The sequence below is a fragment of the Diabrotica undecimpunctata genome, chromosome 2 (assembly GCF_040954645.1).
Source record: "Diabrotica undecimpunctata isolate CICGRU chromosome 2, icDiaUnde3, whole genome shotgun sequence".
NCBI classification, from domain to species: Eukaryota; Metazoa; Arthropoda; class Insecta; order Coleoptera; family Chrysomelidae; genus Diabrotica; species Diabrotica undecimpunctata.
In genome coordinates, this window is record NC_092804.1 from 155,588,372 (window position 1) to 155,606,463 (window position 18,092).

At 33.0% G+C, this 18,092-nt stretch overlaps 1 protein-coding gene across 1 annotated transcript in view; it reads left to right on the forward strand.

The window, feature by feature from the left end:
• LOC140435099 (tachykinin-like peptides receptor 86C) overlaps positions 1-18,092 on the forward strand; it is a 951,389-nt gene that overhangs the window by 912,804 nt on the left and 20,493 nt on the right. The window contains exons 9-10 of the mRNA XM_072523804.1: positions 3,500-3,696; positions 10,075-10,193. Coding sequence (XP_072379905.1) covers positions 3,500-3,696; positions 10,075-10,193 — 316 coding nt within the window. The remainder of the gene's footprint in view (positions 1-3,499; positions 3,697-10,074; positions 10,194-18,092) is intronic.

The window sequence follows — 18,092 nt, forward strand, 5'->3', positions numbered from 1 at the left end:
GAAATATATTTTCACAGAATTACAGAATCACAGAATCTAAGTAAAATATATTTCAATATGATTTAAATAATAATAAATATAACACCATAAAAAACTCTTAAAGTTATAACATATCTCCACTTTCTTTTTTGAAAACATCAATGATACATGAATGATGAACAGATATCAATTTTTACCTCGGTCAATTAAATAATCAAAGAGAGGAAAATGCAATACTTGGGTCATGTGTTGAGAGGCGAAAGATATGAATTACTTTAAGTTATACTGGAAGGAAAAGTACAGGGCAAAAGATCAGTAGGAAGACGCCAGAACTCGTGGCTGAAAGACCTGAGGAGATGGTTCGACCGTTCATCCGCAGAGATCTTTCGCGCAGCAGTTTCCAAAACTACAATTGCCATTTGGATCGCCAACCTTCGAAAGGAGACGGCGCAATGAGAAGAAGAAGAATTAAATAATGTCAGTGTCTGATTTTACGTTTTAATTTTTTTATATACTTTACAATACCTTTTTGTTCTTAATCTTGTACATTTTAAAATCTTGACAAAGGCAAGGGTTACCTGCTGAAACATTGATTACAATGGCATCATAAAATCTAGTTCTAAACTGAATATTACTTTTTAAAATATGTATATATATATATATATATATATATATATATATATATATATATATATATATATATATATATATTATTCGAAACCCTTAGTTTTGTTTCCGAGGGATCAATAAAAAGGAAAATGAGTTTTCTGTATTCTATGTGAATTTCTGCCAGGAATTCCCGTATTTACCTGACTAATAACAAAACGTGAAGCTCATTAAAACCCTCAGAAATGAACTCCCTCAGAAGCTAGATAGGAATCACTTTTTAGTAAAATACTCTCACACAAAACCTTAATTGTTTAGTAAAAAGGATCATATTCGCAGAGCAAATGCGACTGACAGAATAATTTACATTGTGTAACAGAGGCACAAATTATTTGCATACTTCAAACTCACAATTAATTAACTGCATTGAGAATTTAAATTAATTGCTCAATTAACGCCCCTATTTCGGAGCTTTTCTCAATTCAATTAGAGTCCTGGTTGTATAAAGGAGAAAATGGTCAGATCCTATTACATCGAAGGCACTGACGACTAGCGACATTGGCAATTACGTAGAACTTCTCATTTATTCCTTTTAGATAAAAATCGTTATATTCTAAATTGCCACTATTACAAAAAGGAAATACCGTTGAGTTGTTGGATTTTTATTCTAAATAAATTAAAAATTCTAACATCATTTAATAGTCTTTAACTTCATATATTTTATAAAATAATTTAAAATCTTAAAATACTTTGTAATATTAAAATTTAATAAAGTTTAATAAAATCCTTAATGTTTCGAGATAAATAACGAACTGATATTAAAATCGATGAATTAGATTAAACTACTAAAACAATATAATAACATATCACTTACAAAATCATTTCTTTATTTCATATTTTACTTACAAGATCGTTCACTTAGACCCTTACAGGTTGTCAAAAAATTATTTCGTAACCATGATCTTAACCTTTTTATATTTATACGGTTTTTTTGGTTTATTGATTTACATTCTAATAATAATGTAATTTAAACATTTTATTAGCTTTTAAGTATAGATCTAAATTCTAATTTTCAATTTTTATATAAACGGTAGATAAATAAAAAAGATAAAATATGTCAAAAACATTAATCTTTTTTACAAAAATTAAGAGATACATTCGGTTTAAATTGAAAGGAAAGCGAAAATAACATACATATAAAATCAGAATTTTTTGTATATTGGGAGTAAACTAAATGTAAGACCAAATACTTACCATGTCGGGATAGGATTATGAAGTTTTTTTTCCTGGTTTTTTCCTCATGATTTACTATGGAATCATTAACAGGAGAACTTTACCGTCATTATGACATGTAATTTTCTTTTTAAAGACGAAACACATGCTATGATTTTTTCTCACCGATATTCTTAAGTTAAATTTGATTTAATGTAACCGAAGGAACTATCTTACAATAAAGTCATCCCAGGAACGCAACTCGGCAATATTGGCAATATCATTTTGAAGTCGTCTACCAGTAAAATTAAAGCCTTCCCCATGGCGCAGTTTTAAACCTCAGACGTAACTGCAGTTGAAGTAAAATGCCCATGGGGAAAGGAAAAAAATAGAGAGTTGATAGTAGCATCGGTCTACTTACCCTCAGATGCAGCCACCCTACCACCAACAAAGGAGATGGAAGATCTGGTCGACAATTGTCTCATTCAGAAGGTAGAACTCATTATCGGCTGCAATTAAAACTCTTACCATCTAGACTGGGGCAGCAGAGATGAAGCACAAGAACGTCAGAATGCTACAAGTGTGCATGTGACTGCTGATGAAGATGGTCCTGCAGCCATAAGAGCTCAATCAAAGGCTAGCAACAGGAAACGGTTAGACTCGGAAAGAAGAGCTCTAGAGCTCTAGAAAAAAAATGACATATCTAGGGTAGGTACTACTGGACTAAATTTGCTCTTGCTTTTTCTAAACTGAGTTATAACGTTAAAATAATAACATTAATCCTATTTTCATTCCAAAATATCCACAAAAAAGCAGCTAATTCCTACGCGATTTACAAATCTTTTCTTATGTCGCTTTTTATTGTTATTTTTGCATTTATTAATTGAAAATATAATTATAATAAATAAATATTATTTATAAACATTATTAAATTAAAAAAGAGGTTTAAATCTTTGTATGTAGGTATATTTAAAAAGCCCTTAGAAGGACTACATAAAAAAAAACACAAACGTTTTCGGAATAATAATTCCATTATCAGGTTAAAAGCAGGTTAACATGCCTGAGCCACCAAAATATTAGGGTAAAACCCTTTACAAAAATTAAAGTTACCAAAAAATGTACATTTTGTTGTTAAAAATGAATGATGTTTAATATTTTATTAGATTTAACTTCAGGGAACATATAACCATGCCTCACGTTAGTACCAGCGTCCGGGGGGTAGATCTCTTCAAATGGACTTCAGCTGGTAACTTCAGTCAGTCCAGCCAGAATTGTAATTTACTAAATAATGGGACGGACGTTTTGATTGTTTATCTTTTGATTGTTTATCTAAAAAATTTATGAATTCCTAGATGAGACTTTTTGTAATATCTCACACTACACATTTCAACTGTTAAACTAGCAGCTTAATTGGTCTACAAAGAAATCGTAGGATATATCTCATTTTGAACTTGGTACACTGAACTATAATGTGAGATTTTATTATCCTGTTATTGTCTCTAGATTTAACTTGATTTATTATCATCTAGAAAACTTTATTAAAATAAACAGTTTTTTAATAAAATGATATTAAAATTTGTTGTTTGTATTTGTTTTTTTAATAAATTTGTAGACATAAATTTATATAAAGAATGTTACATATTATATATATTATATATTATATACAAATCAAATATATTCTAAATTATTTGTTTATTTGTAGGTAGTCAAAATGTTCATTTCGGTGGTAATGATCTTTGGCATCTGCTGGTTACCATATCACATTTATTTCATTTACGTATATTTTGATACGAAAATTTTATTCAATAAATATACCCAACACGTCTACTTGGCATTTTATTGGTTTGCTATGTCCAATGCGATGGTGAATCCGCTGATTTATTACTGGATGAATGCAAGGTAAGAAATTTTATTAAAATTCTTTCTAAATTACATGCTTCCTGACAACTACAAAGGCATATCAATATTATGGTTGTTCTCTAATGTGTATGAGTTATAGAGGTGGTATTTAACACAATAAATAGGTAGAACAGATAAACCCGTAACCGGTGAGGTTCAATTTAAGTCACATTGAGTGTGATGTGGAGTCCCACAGACTCTTTTTTAAAAAATAATAAAAAAAGGGTTAGGTATTTAAAAAAATTCCTTGAAATAAGTTACAAATGGATGAACTTTATTCGTTTATAGGTATATAAGTAATATGTAAAAAAAGTTATTAAAATATCTTTATTTTACAATAGTAATGAAATTTGTTCTTATTATAACAAGTCTCCACAATTTTAACAATTAAAAAAAAAGTGTTTTTTTCGAAGAATATATATTATATGAAGTTTAAGGAAATACTAATCATTAATTTTTATGCAAAAACCTTCCTATACCCAGTTGCCACTCCTCTCGGTTCATCCATAAGTCTTCTTCTATGTCTCTGTCTTTCATTTCTCTATTGATGCCTTCTCTCCAACTAAGGCGGGATCTTCCTCTTTTTTTTTCTACCGTGATGGATCCACATTAAGACTTGTTTTGGGAGACGTTCTTCAGACATTCTCTGTACATGACCGTACCATCTGAGTTGTTGGGTACCAATATCGTCTACTATTGTATGTTTTACTTTCATAATTTCTCTTATTCTGTTGTTCGTTACTCTTTCTAGTCTATATTTTCCAGCTGAACGTCTCCAGAAATCCATTTCCGTTGCCTCAAGTTTTCTCTCGTATCTTTCCTTTATTTGCCATACTTCACAACTGTAGGTAATTATACTTTTAATGATTGTGTTATATAACTTGTGCTTGTTATTATTAGAGATTGATTGATCCCAAAGGATACTATTAAGAAGGAAAATTGCTTTCCTTGCTTGGTTGTTTTTTCCCTCAACTATGTCTTCTACGTTGCCTTCTTTTGTGATAATCATACCTAAATATTTATATGTGCTGCAATGTTTGATAACTTCTCCATCTTTCAATGTGAGGTGCTGTTGTTTCCCGCCGATACACATACACTCGGTTTTTTGGATATTAATTTCAAGTCCACATTTTTTATACTTCTCGATTAATTTTCGAGTCATGTACTCAATATCTTCATAATCTTATGCTATCACTAGTTGGGTCTACAAATGACATAGTGTATATTCTATTGTTGTTAATCGGCATTCCCATATTTCTACATTTGGGCTTCCACAGTTTTAAAGCTTGTTCTAGATAAATAGATAATGTCAGGGAGAGACAGCAGCCCTGCTTAAAGCCTTTATTCATTTGGAATCCACTTGACAGATTATTTCCAACCTTTACCTTTGAGTTAGCATTAGCGTACAGTTCCTTTATCGCATTTTTTAAATTCATGCTTATGTTTGTTTTCTCTAACACTTCCCATAATTTATAATGTGGTACACTATCATAAGCCTTTCGTAGGTCTACAAACAATAAATGTACTTCTTGATTAATGGCTATTTTGTTTTCAATCATTTGTGTAATGCAAAACAAATGATCAACAGTAGATCTACCTGCCCTAAATCCTGCCTGTTCCTCAGCCTCTAAGTCTTTATATTCGCTTTCTATTCTGTTTTTAATTACTTTTCCGTATATTCTACTGATCGAGTTTGTCACGGCAATACCTCTGGAATTGTCACATTCATCTCTTCTGCCTTTTTTGTTTATAGTGGATATGAATGATGTCTTCCACTCCTCTGGGGTTGTCATTCCATGAATGCAGGTTTAGAACAGTTTGGCTAAACTTGTATATAGTTTGGTTGTACCGTGTTTAATTAACTCTGCAGGGATGTTACCTGGACCCGGTGCTTTGTTATTTTTTAGAGATCTACATACATCTTCCACTTCTTTCGTTGTTATTCGTATGGGCGAAGTTAAAATATTTATATTTTGTGTTTCGTTTCTGTCTTTAAATTGTGTTCAATATCTTTTTATGCAAAAAAATAAATAAATTTATTCAGTAAAAAAATTCTGACAACAGGTGAACCACACTAATTTTAATTAACATTTATTTTCGTTACGATTATTTTGAGGCACATTTTGTGCACATTTTCTTACTACATGATAAACATATATTATTTTTATAATCATACCATAAGTAAAATGTCTTTCTTTAAAGTTAAAATGCGCATAAATAACAATATTTTCGAATCTCTAATTTTTCTTCGGATGGAAATTTTACTGGTCTTTCGAGTGCAAGTATTCTTCTTATCGAGTTTCTTATATCTAATCGAATTCTAAGATTTTCAAATCGTTTCCTCATAAAAGGTTTTGTCAGGCTTATCGCTAGTGCCTTCATAAATTGGATTCGGAATGTATTTTTATTATATTTAAAACAATTAGACATGATAAATGCTTTAACACAACGCATGTCTAATATTTGATAAAAAATAGCCCTTCAACAACGTTGAGTTCTGCTTGATGACCTGTAAATGGTGCATTTCTCAGCTAGTGCATCAACGCCTCCTTTTGTTGAACTATAAAATAATATTATTTCAGGTATGTTACTCCCATCGTCCGTAGCACGACACTATATATAATGCAGAACTAACTAGTTTTGGTTTCTTTGCCTTAAATTCTGATTTCTGGTATTTCCCTTTTCGATTTTCTTATGGTTCCGACATAGGTGGGGCCTCTGGACTGTAACTCTTTCACTAGCTGATGAGAAAAAAACCAATTATTTACAGTAATGTTCCTATTACTGCCAAATATTATGTTAGGACTATTGTTTTGTTGTAGTATTATTGTTTTATACAGTTTTATTTTTGTATTACTCCATATAATTGTGAATTTAAGGAGGAGGTTGAGCCCAAAATAGCATCTGTTGGGCGTGCGAATTCTGCAGTTTATCTCTGAGGTAGTATTATTTTTAGTGTTAAAAGCGCTCCCAGGTATACAAATTCGTTCACTGGTTCGCTGACGTCGTTTTCTATAACAAGTGGTCGTAGTATTTGTGGTTGCGTGCTTATTTTCATATACTTCGTTTTGTAGAGGTTTATTATTAAACCCATTTTTATAGCTGATTCTTTTATTGCTACATACGCCTCTCGTACAGCGTTTTCCGTTCTCCCAACAATATTGATATCATCAGCTTAGGCCAGGATTTGCACTGATTTATTATATATTGAACCAGTGGTTGTGAACCTGGCGCAGCCAGTTATTTGTTTTAAAAGGTTCAGACAGTTCCCCCTGAATTCGTACTCTAAATTCAACTTTTTCAAGAGTTAGTTTTGTTAAATTTACCAACTGATTTGATATTCCTAGCTCTTTCATTGTTTGGCATGGCCACCGGTTATATATATATTTAGGGATTCTACAGTATTCACTGCCTTCCCTCGCTCAACCGTTTCCATCTCTCTCTGTTGTTCCATTCTCCATCGTTTAGGCCTCTCTTACTCATGGCGTCGTCTACTTCGTTCCTCCAGGATTTTCGGGGTCGTCCTCTTTTCCTCCTTCCTATGGGGCTCCATTCGGTTATTCTCTTTATCCATCTGCTGTCGCTAGTTCTTCTTACATGTCCATACCACTTTAATCTATTTTGTTCTATATATGTTAGTATGTCTGTTTCTATTGATGTTCTTTGCTTTATTTCGTCATTACTTCTCCTATCCATTCTTGTTACTCTGCAGCATCTTCGCAGGCATTCCATCTCTGTTGCTACTATCTTACTGCTGTTTTTCTTGTTTATGATCCAATTTTCAGCCCCATATGTCATAATATTTCGCACTAATGTTTTATAAATCTGCGTTTTTGTCTTCATATTTAGGTGTCTATCCCACCATACTGAGTTAAGTTGTCGGATTGCTGTTCTTGTTTGTCATAATCTTTGTGTAATTTCTTCCTCTGTTGTTGCCTTTTTCGTGATTATAAACCCCAGGTATTTGAATTTATCCTTTCCTTTGATTGTTACGTTGTCATCAATCTGTAGATCTTCTATGTCTTCTTCACTTGTAGATAGCTACTCTGTTTTCGCGAGGTTAATATCTAGGCCAGCCTTGGTATATTCTTCTTGTAGTTTCTTCATCATGTAGCTTAGGTCGTCTTGGTCTTGTGCAATCACTACCTGATCGTCTGCAAAGCTTAACGTATATAGGTATTCGTTCCGTACCGGTACTCCCATGCCTTCGCATTTTCTTTTCCATGTAGTCAAGGCTTTTTCTAAGTATATTTTGAATAGGGTTGGAGATGTGGAACAACCCTGCATGAGCCCTTTTTTTGTGGTGAAGTCTCCTATGATTATTGTTTCCATTTTAATGGACACTTTATTTTCTTTATACAGAGCTTTTGTAGCTTCTATGAGCTCCGTCTGTATTTCTAATTTGTACATTGCCTCCCATAGTTCTGACCTTGGTACAGAGTCATACGCCTTTCTCAGGTCCACAAATGCCAAGTGTATATCTCTATTTTTTGCTTTTTTCTTTTTCAACAGTTGTTCCAGTGTGTATATGTAGTCTATGCATGATCTTCCTGCCGTGAAGCCTGCCTGATCCTCCCCGATTTTGCCTTTTATCGCTTGCTCTATCTTTTCTCGCAGTATCTTCCCATATAATCTTCCTATTGATGATATTACGCTTATTCCTCTGTAGTTTTCGTATCGTTTTCTATCTCCTTTCTTAAATATAGATGTCATATATGCCTCCGTCCATTCCTTTGGGAGCTGTTCTCCATTTATGGCTTTCTGAAATATCCATTGTATTATCCGGTGTAATATTTTTGATCCGTATTTTATAAGCTCAGGTGAGATGCCTCCAGGTCCCGGTGCTTTCCTATTTTTGATTGCTTTTATGGCCGTTTTTATTTCCCTATCTGTTATTTCTATTTCGTGTTGTGGGAATCTGCTTCGTCTTCGCCTGTTTTCTTTTCCAATGAATTGTGGTCTTTGTTCTGTTAATAGTTCCTTGTAGTAGTCCTTCCATTCTTTGTCCTGTATATTTCCCAATTTAATTTTTTCTTTTGAGTTTTGTTTCAATTCTCTCAGTACTTTCCATGACTCCGAAGTTCTTGTACCTCCTATATATGTTTCAATATTTAAGCAGATTCTTTCCCATTCTTCATTCTTTTGCTGTGTTATTTGTTTTTTCACTTCTCTATCTTTTTCTCTATATTCTTTATAAACTTCGTCGTTGTTTGTATTCAGCCATTTTCTGTATAGTTGCTTATTTTCTTCAATTATTCTTTTTGTTGGTTCATTTATTTCATAATAGTGCTGTTTATTTGTTATATGTTCTTTTTCCCCAAGGGCTTCGAATGCTGCTTGCTTTATACTCGCCTTTATATGCTCGTATATTTCTTCGATGTTGCCGTATCCAAATTCTATTAATTTTTGGTCTAGACGTTGTTGGTATAGTTCTCTTATTGATTGTTCTTGGAGTAGTTCTATATTGTATTGTTTTTCTCTTATAGTGTTCAACGGTTCTTCTGTGGAGGGGGTCTTGTTATGTTTCCAATTAATGCCCATTTTTGCTGTCAGTAGTTTATGGTCCGTTCCACATTCTGCTCCTCTTTTGACTCGCACATCTTTGATCTTTATTGTGGTATCTTGTTTGATTATTATGTAGTCTATTATCGATTTCGTGTTTCTTGCGTCCATGTATATTTATGAATATTTTTATGTCTGAAGAATCCGTTGGTGATTTTTAGGTTGTTTAGTTCACATAGTTCAATCAGACGTTCTCCGTTATCGTTTTGTTCATCCTCTCCAAATCTCCCCACTACTTTATCGTTTTCTTTCCCTCCGGTTCTGCCGTTAAGGTCTCCTGTTATAATTATCTCCACGTTCTTTTTAATTAACTCTATTTGATTTTGGAGTTGTTCCGTGAAATGTTCTTTTTCTACTCTCGGAGAATCGTCTGTTGGTGCATATACTCCGAGTATCACTGTCTCTTTACCGTATATGTCTATATGCATTTTAATTATTCTCTCGTTGATTGGTTCCCATATTCTAACCCTGTTCTTCCACTTATTTTTGATTAGTATTCCCACTCCTGCCTTTTCTCTACATTCTTTATTAACTCCGCTCCAGCAGTGAATATGGTCTTCTATTGTTTCCGTTCCATTTCCTTTCTTTTTGGTTTCTGTTGTTACTAGTATGTCGATGTTGCTTTCTTTAAACTCTTTGATCACTTCCGTCGCCTTTTTGTTCCATCCTTGTATATTCCATGTTGCACATATAAATGTTCTATCTTTTCTTCGTCACCGGTTAACTTCCATATAATTCGGTATGTGATTTATTTTGTAATATAGCAAGCCCAATTGTAATTAATTGAGATAAAAAAATGTTTTTGTATTTTTACAGATTTAGAAAATATTTTAAAGCTGCTATTTGTATTGGAATTATTTGCAAATCCTACAAGAGAAGTTCTGATGAATCACCTCCGTTTGCTGGAAGGCATTTCCACTCCTACACAAAATCAGGTTAGTATTAAAAATATACAAATTTACTCGTTTTATTTTATTTGTTATATTTTAAAAATAAAAGTGATCAGGCAACGATTTTAAAATACACGCTGGAATCAGATGCTTTCAACAGCAATGAATAGATGTTCTAAGGTTCAACCTTTTACTCTAGGAGCCAGAAAGAGTTCAGTATGCACTTTTATGTCCTCTCGGTACTTTGACGTTTTTTTTATGTTTTCTGGTGTCTAGATTAGATTTTTAGAGGGTACCAGGGTGAAAACTTGTCAGATAATTTGTTATTAATAATTTAATTGTTTAAATGATTGTATCTCCTAAACTATTAGAGGTATTTAATTTTACCAAAATGAAAATTGTTTCTTTTAAAAAAATGAACAGAATGGCGTTTGTTTAACTTTGATACGATTATTAGAACCAGAGATATAACAAATTTCGTGAAAAACAATTGCAAAACAGGTATTCGATGGGGCTTTTCTAATTACAACTCAGCTTTAGTACATGCGAATAACTTTAAAAGTGCCCTCACTTTAAAAGTAATTGGTTCAGCTTTAAAAAAACTGTGCAAAATTACTTTACCGAGCTTTCTTTATCTAGCTTTTTTTTAAATCTTATTGGATCGATGTTAGTCTTTTCGTGTTGCATTTTGACAACTTTTCATAAACTATTAAATTAATTATTTATTGGTAATTATTTCTATGTCGCATCGGGAACCCTATCTAAATGCGGAAGGTACGAATGAAAGGAGAAGGAAACAACGCCAACTACAAAAATCAAGCAATATTGGCGCTAATAGACGCCGCAACTTAAATTTCTAGGACAAAGTTAACCGACGAGAAACTACTCGCGATTTCAACTCATCATCTTGTTCCTGAAGTTCGTTCAAGTAGGGTGTTCGACAAAAGCCGCCTCACTTGGTTAATGACAAAGTTATATACCAGTACATTATATTGTCGGTGGTATACAAGTAGGTTTACTTGTGGAAAATTGTTTGTTACATTATTATGCAATTATTCATTACAAGTTTACAATTTTTTCTGCTGGACTATTTATTTTAAGGTTTATTCATTTTATTAATTCAGCTTTTATTTATAATTTACTTTATTACTATATGTTTTTTATATTAAACACCTACTGTGTTTATACCATTGAAATTTGGTCGAAGCTGACCAATTATCAATTTTTATCTGTCTTAATTTACTAAAGGATGCATTCTAAGAGCTTACCCTATGGCGTCCTCTTATTTTATCTAACAGCTATGCACTAATACCTAACATGCAAATTCACAACACAGCACTATGCTGTACTTTTACACTAATTACACTTTACACTAACTCAAATGGTTTTGTTCGTTTGAGTCTTCTTTCTAACCCAGTATTATCGAGGAGCTGGATGGCCTCGATGTTTACGTGTTTATAGAGCCGTTGTTCGTGACTACTTGCCATCTTCTTGATAATTTTATTTACATCTTCCATCTCAAGGTCCTTGTGAAGGTCGACATTTCTGATGTACCAAGCGTCAACGATGTTTCTTAGTACTTTATTCTGGAATCTCTGGATGATCCGGATATTACTTTTATTAGCACAGCTTCAGAGTACGCAACCATACATCCATACTGGTCTCAGTATTTGCTTGTGTATCAGTTGTTTATTATGTGTGGACAAAACTGAATTTCTTCCCATCAGCCAATACATTTTCTTGTAACGGATACCTAGTTCCTCCCTTTTCTTTTTGATATGGGCTTTCCAGCGAAGTTTTGCACCAAGTGTGATACCCAAGTATTTTGCAGTAGATGCGTGCGGTATTTGGGTATCATTTATTCTAATTGGAATGTTTTGGATTTTTTTGTTTGTAAAATTAACGTGAATTGATTTAGAGTCGTTTAGTTTGATTTTCCATTTTTTTGTCCACTTATGGATTTTATCTATTGACAACTGTAATTTTTCTGCTGCTTATTCACTGGTATCACCTACTGCTAGAATGGCAGTATCATCTGGAAAGGTGGCTATAGCATCATTTTTTAGTTCAGGTATATCGCGTGTGTATAACAGGTAGAGGACCGAACCTAATACACGTCCTTGAGGGACCCCTGCTTTAATTTCTTTTAAATATGTGTAAACGTCTTCTTGTTTGATTCTAAAGTATCTATCAGATATGTATGACTGTAGAATTTCTGAATATTGTCTAGGCATAAAGGATTTCAGTTTATACAGTAAACCTTCATGCCATACTTTATCGAATGCGTTAGCTACGTCTAAAAATATTGTAGAGCAGACTTTCTTTTCCTCTAACGATTTCTCAATTATGTTAGTAATTCTATGTACTTGATTAATAGTAGAGTGTTTATTTCTGAAGCCAAATTGGTGGTTTGGATTCAGTTTTTTCTCTTCTATTATCGGTTTCATTCTTTTTAGCAAGAGTTTCTAGAACAGCTTTGACATCACTGGTAAGAGTGATATTGGCCTGTAAGAAGAGACTCGTGTTGGTGATTTTCCTAGTTTTGGTATCATTATTACCTCAGCTATTTTTCATAAATTTGGAACATATCTTAATCTAAAAGCAGCATTAATTAGGTTGGTCAATTTTACTATGGCTTTGCGAGGCAGGTTTTTTAGTAATTCTTCAGTAATTAGATCGTATCCTGGGGCTTTCTTCAGATTTATGTTTTCTTTTATTTCATCAGCTACTCATTTTGGGGATGTTTGTCTGATTGTCGCTTCTATCTGATTCGGCTCTATCCATATTTGATAATTAATTTGGTCTTCATGTGGTTTGAATGTATTTTCTAAATATGTGGCAAATCTCTCTGCCTTTTGCTTATTGCTCCTGGCCCAACTACCATCTTCTAGTTTAATGAGTGGAGAATGGATTACCGGTCTTTTTAATCTTTTCGTTGCTTTCCATAGGGAGTATTCAGTGCTGCTGTCATTCGTCAATTCGCTGAGAAAAGAACTCATTGATTCATTTTTTATATTTTAAATCTCTCTTTTAAGCTTTTTAGTTGCGTTGTTCAGATTCGTTTTATCTTTAGGAGCTCTCGTTTGTTGCCACCTCCTTAGTTTTCTTTTCTCTTTAATCAACTTTTTAATTTCCTTCGGATAGTTGTTTCCTTTTACTTTTAATATTTGAATCGGAGTGTTTTCCCATGCTGATTTTTGTATATTTCGAACAAGCAACTCTACTTCCTCATCTAGTTGTTCAGATGTTTTTAATTGTACAGATAATTCAATTTTTTCTTCAAGGGTTGATTTAAAACTTTCCCAGTATGTTAATTTGTTGGTTAATATTGTCTTAGTTCATATCCCAACAATCATCAATATCTACATAATTGGCTGAGATATTTTTAATAATGAAAAAATCAATTAAGTCCGGTATCTTTTTCCGATTACTTGGCCAATGCGTCGGTCTACCCGTTGATATTGGTTCACATTTCTGTTCTTTCATGGCTGCCAACAACTCGTTCCCTTTTGGTGTTGTCAATCTTGATCCCCATTGAGTGTGCTTTGCATTAAAGTCACCTCCAGTGATATATCTTTTTCTCATACTCTTCAAATATTCCTCATACTGTTCTTTTTTAATGGAATGCTTAGGGGGGCCATAAATTGAACTTATAGTAATTTCGCAATTAGTTTTGAGCTTGACACATACTGTGGTTGCTTGTATGTGTTCAGTTTCATATTTTAGCTCCTTATAATGCTAAATATTATTTTTTATTATTATTGCGCTTCCTCCTTTTGCTGCATTGTCAGGATGTATAGTGTGGTATGTCTTGTATCCTTTAAATTTTATGAAAGATTGTTAAGTGAAATGTGTTTATATGAGACACAACTTAACTTCTTCTATGTCTAGGACTGCTTGTAGCTCATTTTGATGTGGTATCAGTCCATTAGCATTCCATTCCATGATCCGTAATTGCTTAGCCATTTCTAATTTTCGGTATAGCACCTTTAGCGCTATGTTCCAATCTGGTCACTGTTACTTCTATTTGAGTTATTGTGCCCTCTATCTTAATGAGCTTTTCTAATATCATTTTTAATGTATTGCCGGTTTCTACTTCTTGATGCGACTGTTTTGTATTGTTTACTACATCACTATACCTTTTATTTTCAGTGACAGTTTGGATTTTTGGTTTTTTCTTCACATTTCCCCTTTGTGGGGGTTTTGAAGCACTTTCTTTACTTGTCCTCTGATTTTTCAGCTTTTGTATTTTTTTGGCTACATAACATCCGCGGTAATTTGCCGGATGACTTTCGCCACAATGGATGCATTTTGGTTTGTCTTCTGGTGGCTTCTTACAATCTTTTGTTAGGTGCTTACCGATGCATTTAACACATCTTGGGTCCTTGTTACAATATTTCCATGTATGACCATAGGCCTGGCATCTTTTGCACTGCGGTATCAGTCTTGAACTCTTTAATGGCTGGATCTCAACTCTCATGCTTAGTATATCCGTTATTCCAAAAACTTTGTTTATATCTTCGACCTATCTGAACGTCAGGACGAACATATCGAAAGGAGTTTTAGTTATTATTATATGTATTCAGATATTTTCACCTATATATCACGTTTATATTATTAATTACATATTTCTTGTATTTTTTATGCCGTTAGTTTATATAACAATCAACTATAAAGCATGTTTACGCAGGTTAATAATAATAATAACACTATTATTATATTTAATTAGAAAAATAGTTTTATTGTTTCACAAGTACAAGTGTACCGGTGACAAGTGACAAGTAAGTCATCTGTTATCAACAAAAAGGAAACGTGTTGCCAACATACATAAAATAATTATAGTACTGAATTGTACATCCACACCCCCTCTCAATTCTACAAAAGTACAAATGAATTAAGTACAAACTGCAAACAAAATTTTACAACAAACTAATAAACTGTAATTCATTTTCTTTTTGTGCAACCTTGGTTATCCTCAAAAATTTTAATAGGATATTGAAAAGCAAGCATTTCTTTTAGAAGTTGACCTAAAAACAAACACTTAGTCATATACGCAGACAGAGCCAAATTATCAGCTTCAGTGCTACTAAGAGCAACTAAAGATTGCTTTTTAGAACACTAGTTTACAAATTTTACTTTGTTTTAAATACAAACTTAAAAACACGTTTCTAAATTTTTGCAACTGGGCACATAAGCTGTTTACGCAGGTTAAAAATAATAACACTATTATTATATTTAATTAGAAAAGAAATAAGTTGTATTGTTTTACAAGTACAAGTGTAAGGTGTACAGATACCGGTGACAAGTTTCAAGTAAGTTATCAGTAATAAACAAAAAGAAAACTTAGCCAACATACATAAAATTATTATAGTACTGAATTGTACATCAATAAAACACGTTCTTAATTTTTATTATCATTAATGTGTTCCTTAACATCTTTGGCCAAAAAGTATTTATTCACTTAGATTTGGGTACCAATTATTGGGATAATTTAATCACTGTCATTATTCCTTTGTCTTTTATATTGATTATTTTTACTTATTACTGAAGATCTTATCATTTTGTATTATCGTTGTGACCATAGTATATTCCGTTGGTTAACTGGTAATACTCCAGAAGGTGTACAAATTCATCACTTTATAGCCCCCCATAAAATTATTAGCCCCCTCTGAGCTCTAGCTAACTGGCTATCACCGGCATCCTTTAAAAATTCGTTAACTCATTACCTCAGATAGGTTAACTCATTACCAGCATTTTTGCCCCAAGGCGCTGGTTTCTAATGCGGAAGATTGCCTGTTATCTGTAACACGTCTTGTTACTTGGTAATCTATTAAATTTAAAAATTATTGTAAGCAAATTGCTTTAAAATTTGTTTAAATCAGGTGTCTCATGGCGAGTGGCCTATCAGATGTATCTGTCAATCAAAAGGGATTTAAGATCTGAACATTCCAGCTGCATAGACATTTGATAGTGAATTTTTTAATCAAAATATTTGTGGGCGTGTGATACTATTCTTTCAAATTAGAAAACCTTAACGGTTTGCTAGTATTTTATGGTCTTTGTCTGCCACGGGTACAGGTAGCCCAGTAGCTCACGATTAGTTTGGAAATATCTTCAGATCTATTTTAAAATCATGGTTTTATTACGGTAACGAGTTTTTATTATCTATGAGCGCATTTATGCTAATTGGTGATGAGTTTACTTGTTTTCATACTCCGTATATACTTAGACTCGCTTTCTGATGCCCTCATATGTTATATAGAAGCCATTGCATTTGCAGAAAACAATAGTGCGTCAGTCCATCTGTCCAGTCTTAGATTGTTAACACTTAAAGTTATTAGTGGTGCTATCCGTTAATACCAACTAGAACTACATCCCAAAACTTGTTAAAGTTTTAACACGTGTGCAGCTGTAAACCACGGTTAAGAAAATATTAGGTGTTTTCGTGATTATTTAACTTCCGATACAAAGATACTGTTACTTACCGTTTAAGTAAGTAATCCCAATATTTATAATATATATATTTCTCAATATTCATTAAAGAGACCATAGTTTAGGTATTATATTCGTGACCTAAGCTATACATTGGTAAAACCCGTTGTGGGTAAAATTTGATATTGTTTAGCTTTAGAACAAGGTTTCCTAAATTGGACCAGAATTTGACTTGTAAATTGGACCGGTCCAATTTGGGCAACCGTATTGTAGATTAAACCAGTCCCATACGGCAAGTTGACCACAGAAGATTTTAGCAGTGTTATTTCCGCTTTTCGTAATGGTTCTTATGGGCTTATTGAATGTGCAAGGTTGTTTAAAGTACCTAAAGCTACACTAAAAAGACATCTCGAAGAGAAAAACAAACGGGCAAATAAAGCAATTAGAAAAATGGGTAGGTTAACTGTATTTGATGAAGAAGTTTAAGCAGAATTGGCTAAGCATATTTTGATTTTCGAAGATCGAGTGTTCGGGATGGGCAATACAAAACGTCCGCAAACTGGCATTTTAATTGGCAACACGACATAATTTGAAAAATAAATTTAAACACAGATAAACGTATGGCAGGCAAAAGTGGTATTATGGCTTCATGTCAAGACATAAAGAAATATCGTTACGGCAGCCGGAGAAAACATCAATGGCAATATCTGCAGGATTTAGCAAAGCACGAGTTAATAAATTCTATGAACTTTTACTAAGAATTTTTGAAGGGGAAAAATTGACCACCACACGCACATTGATCAACTGTATAACGGCAATGTCAGAAAATATTAGCCAAGAAGGGAAAACATCAAATTGGTAGCATTTCTAGTGGAGAGAAGGGGGTAAATACTACTGTGGTTTGTTGTGCTAGTGCAGCAGAGCAGTTTGTATGTACCACCAATGATAATTTTTAAGAGAAAATGTTTCAAGATGAACTTTCATTAGATGCTCCGCCTGGCAGAATTGTCACTATTAGCGATACTGGATATATCAGTAGCGATCTTTTTGTGACATTGCTTAATCATTTCATTGAAACAGTTAAACTAAGCCATGAGGCCCTGTTTTGTTATTACAGCACTCAAGTTAAAAACCTAAAAGCTCTTCAAATCGCCAGGGATGATGAAATTAGGTTATTGTAGTTACCAAGGAGAAGTTTTGAATAACTTACGTTTTGCAGACGATACAGTAATAATGACGGATAACAATAATGATTTACAGAACGTAATGTAACGCCTTAATGAACGCTGTCATGAGTACGGACTGAAGATAAATTTAAAGAAAACTAAATGTATGATCATGACTAAATCTGCACATGCAAATATCCAATTGACTATTGAAGATACTGCAATTGAGAGTGTTAATAACTGTAAATACTTAGGAACATGGATAACATCAGATGTAGGCCAAACCAAAGAAATTAGGATACGCATTGAAATAGCACGTGCATCATTCATTAAACTTAAAAAGTTT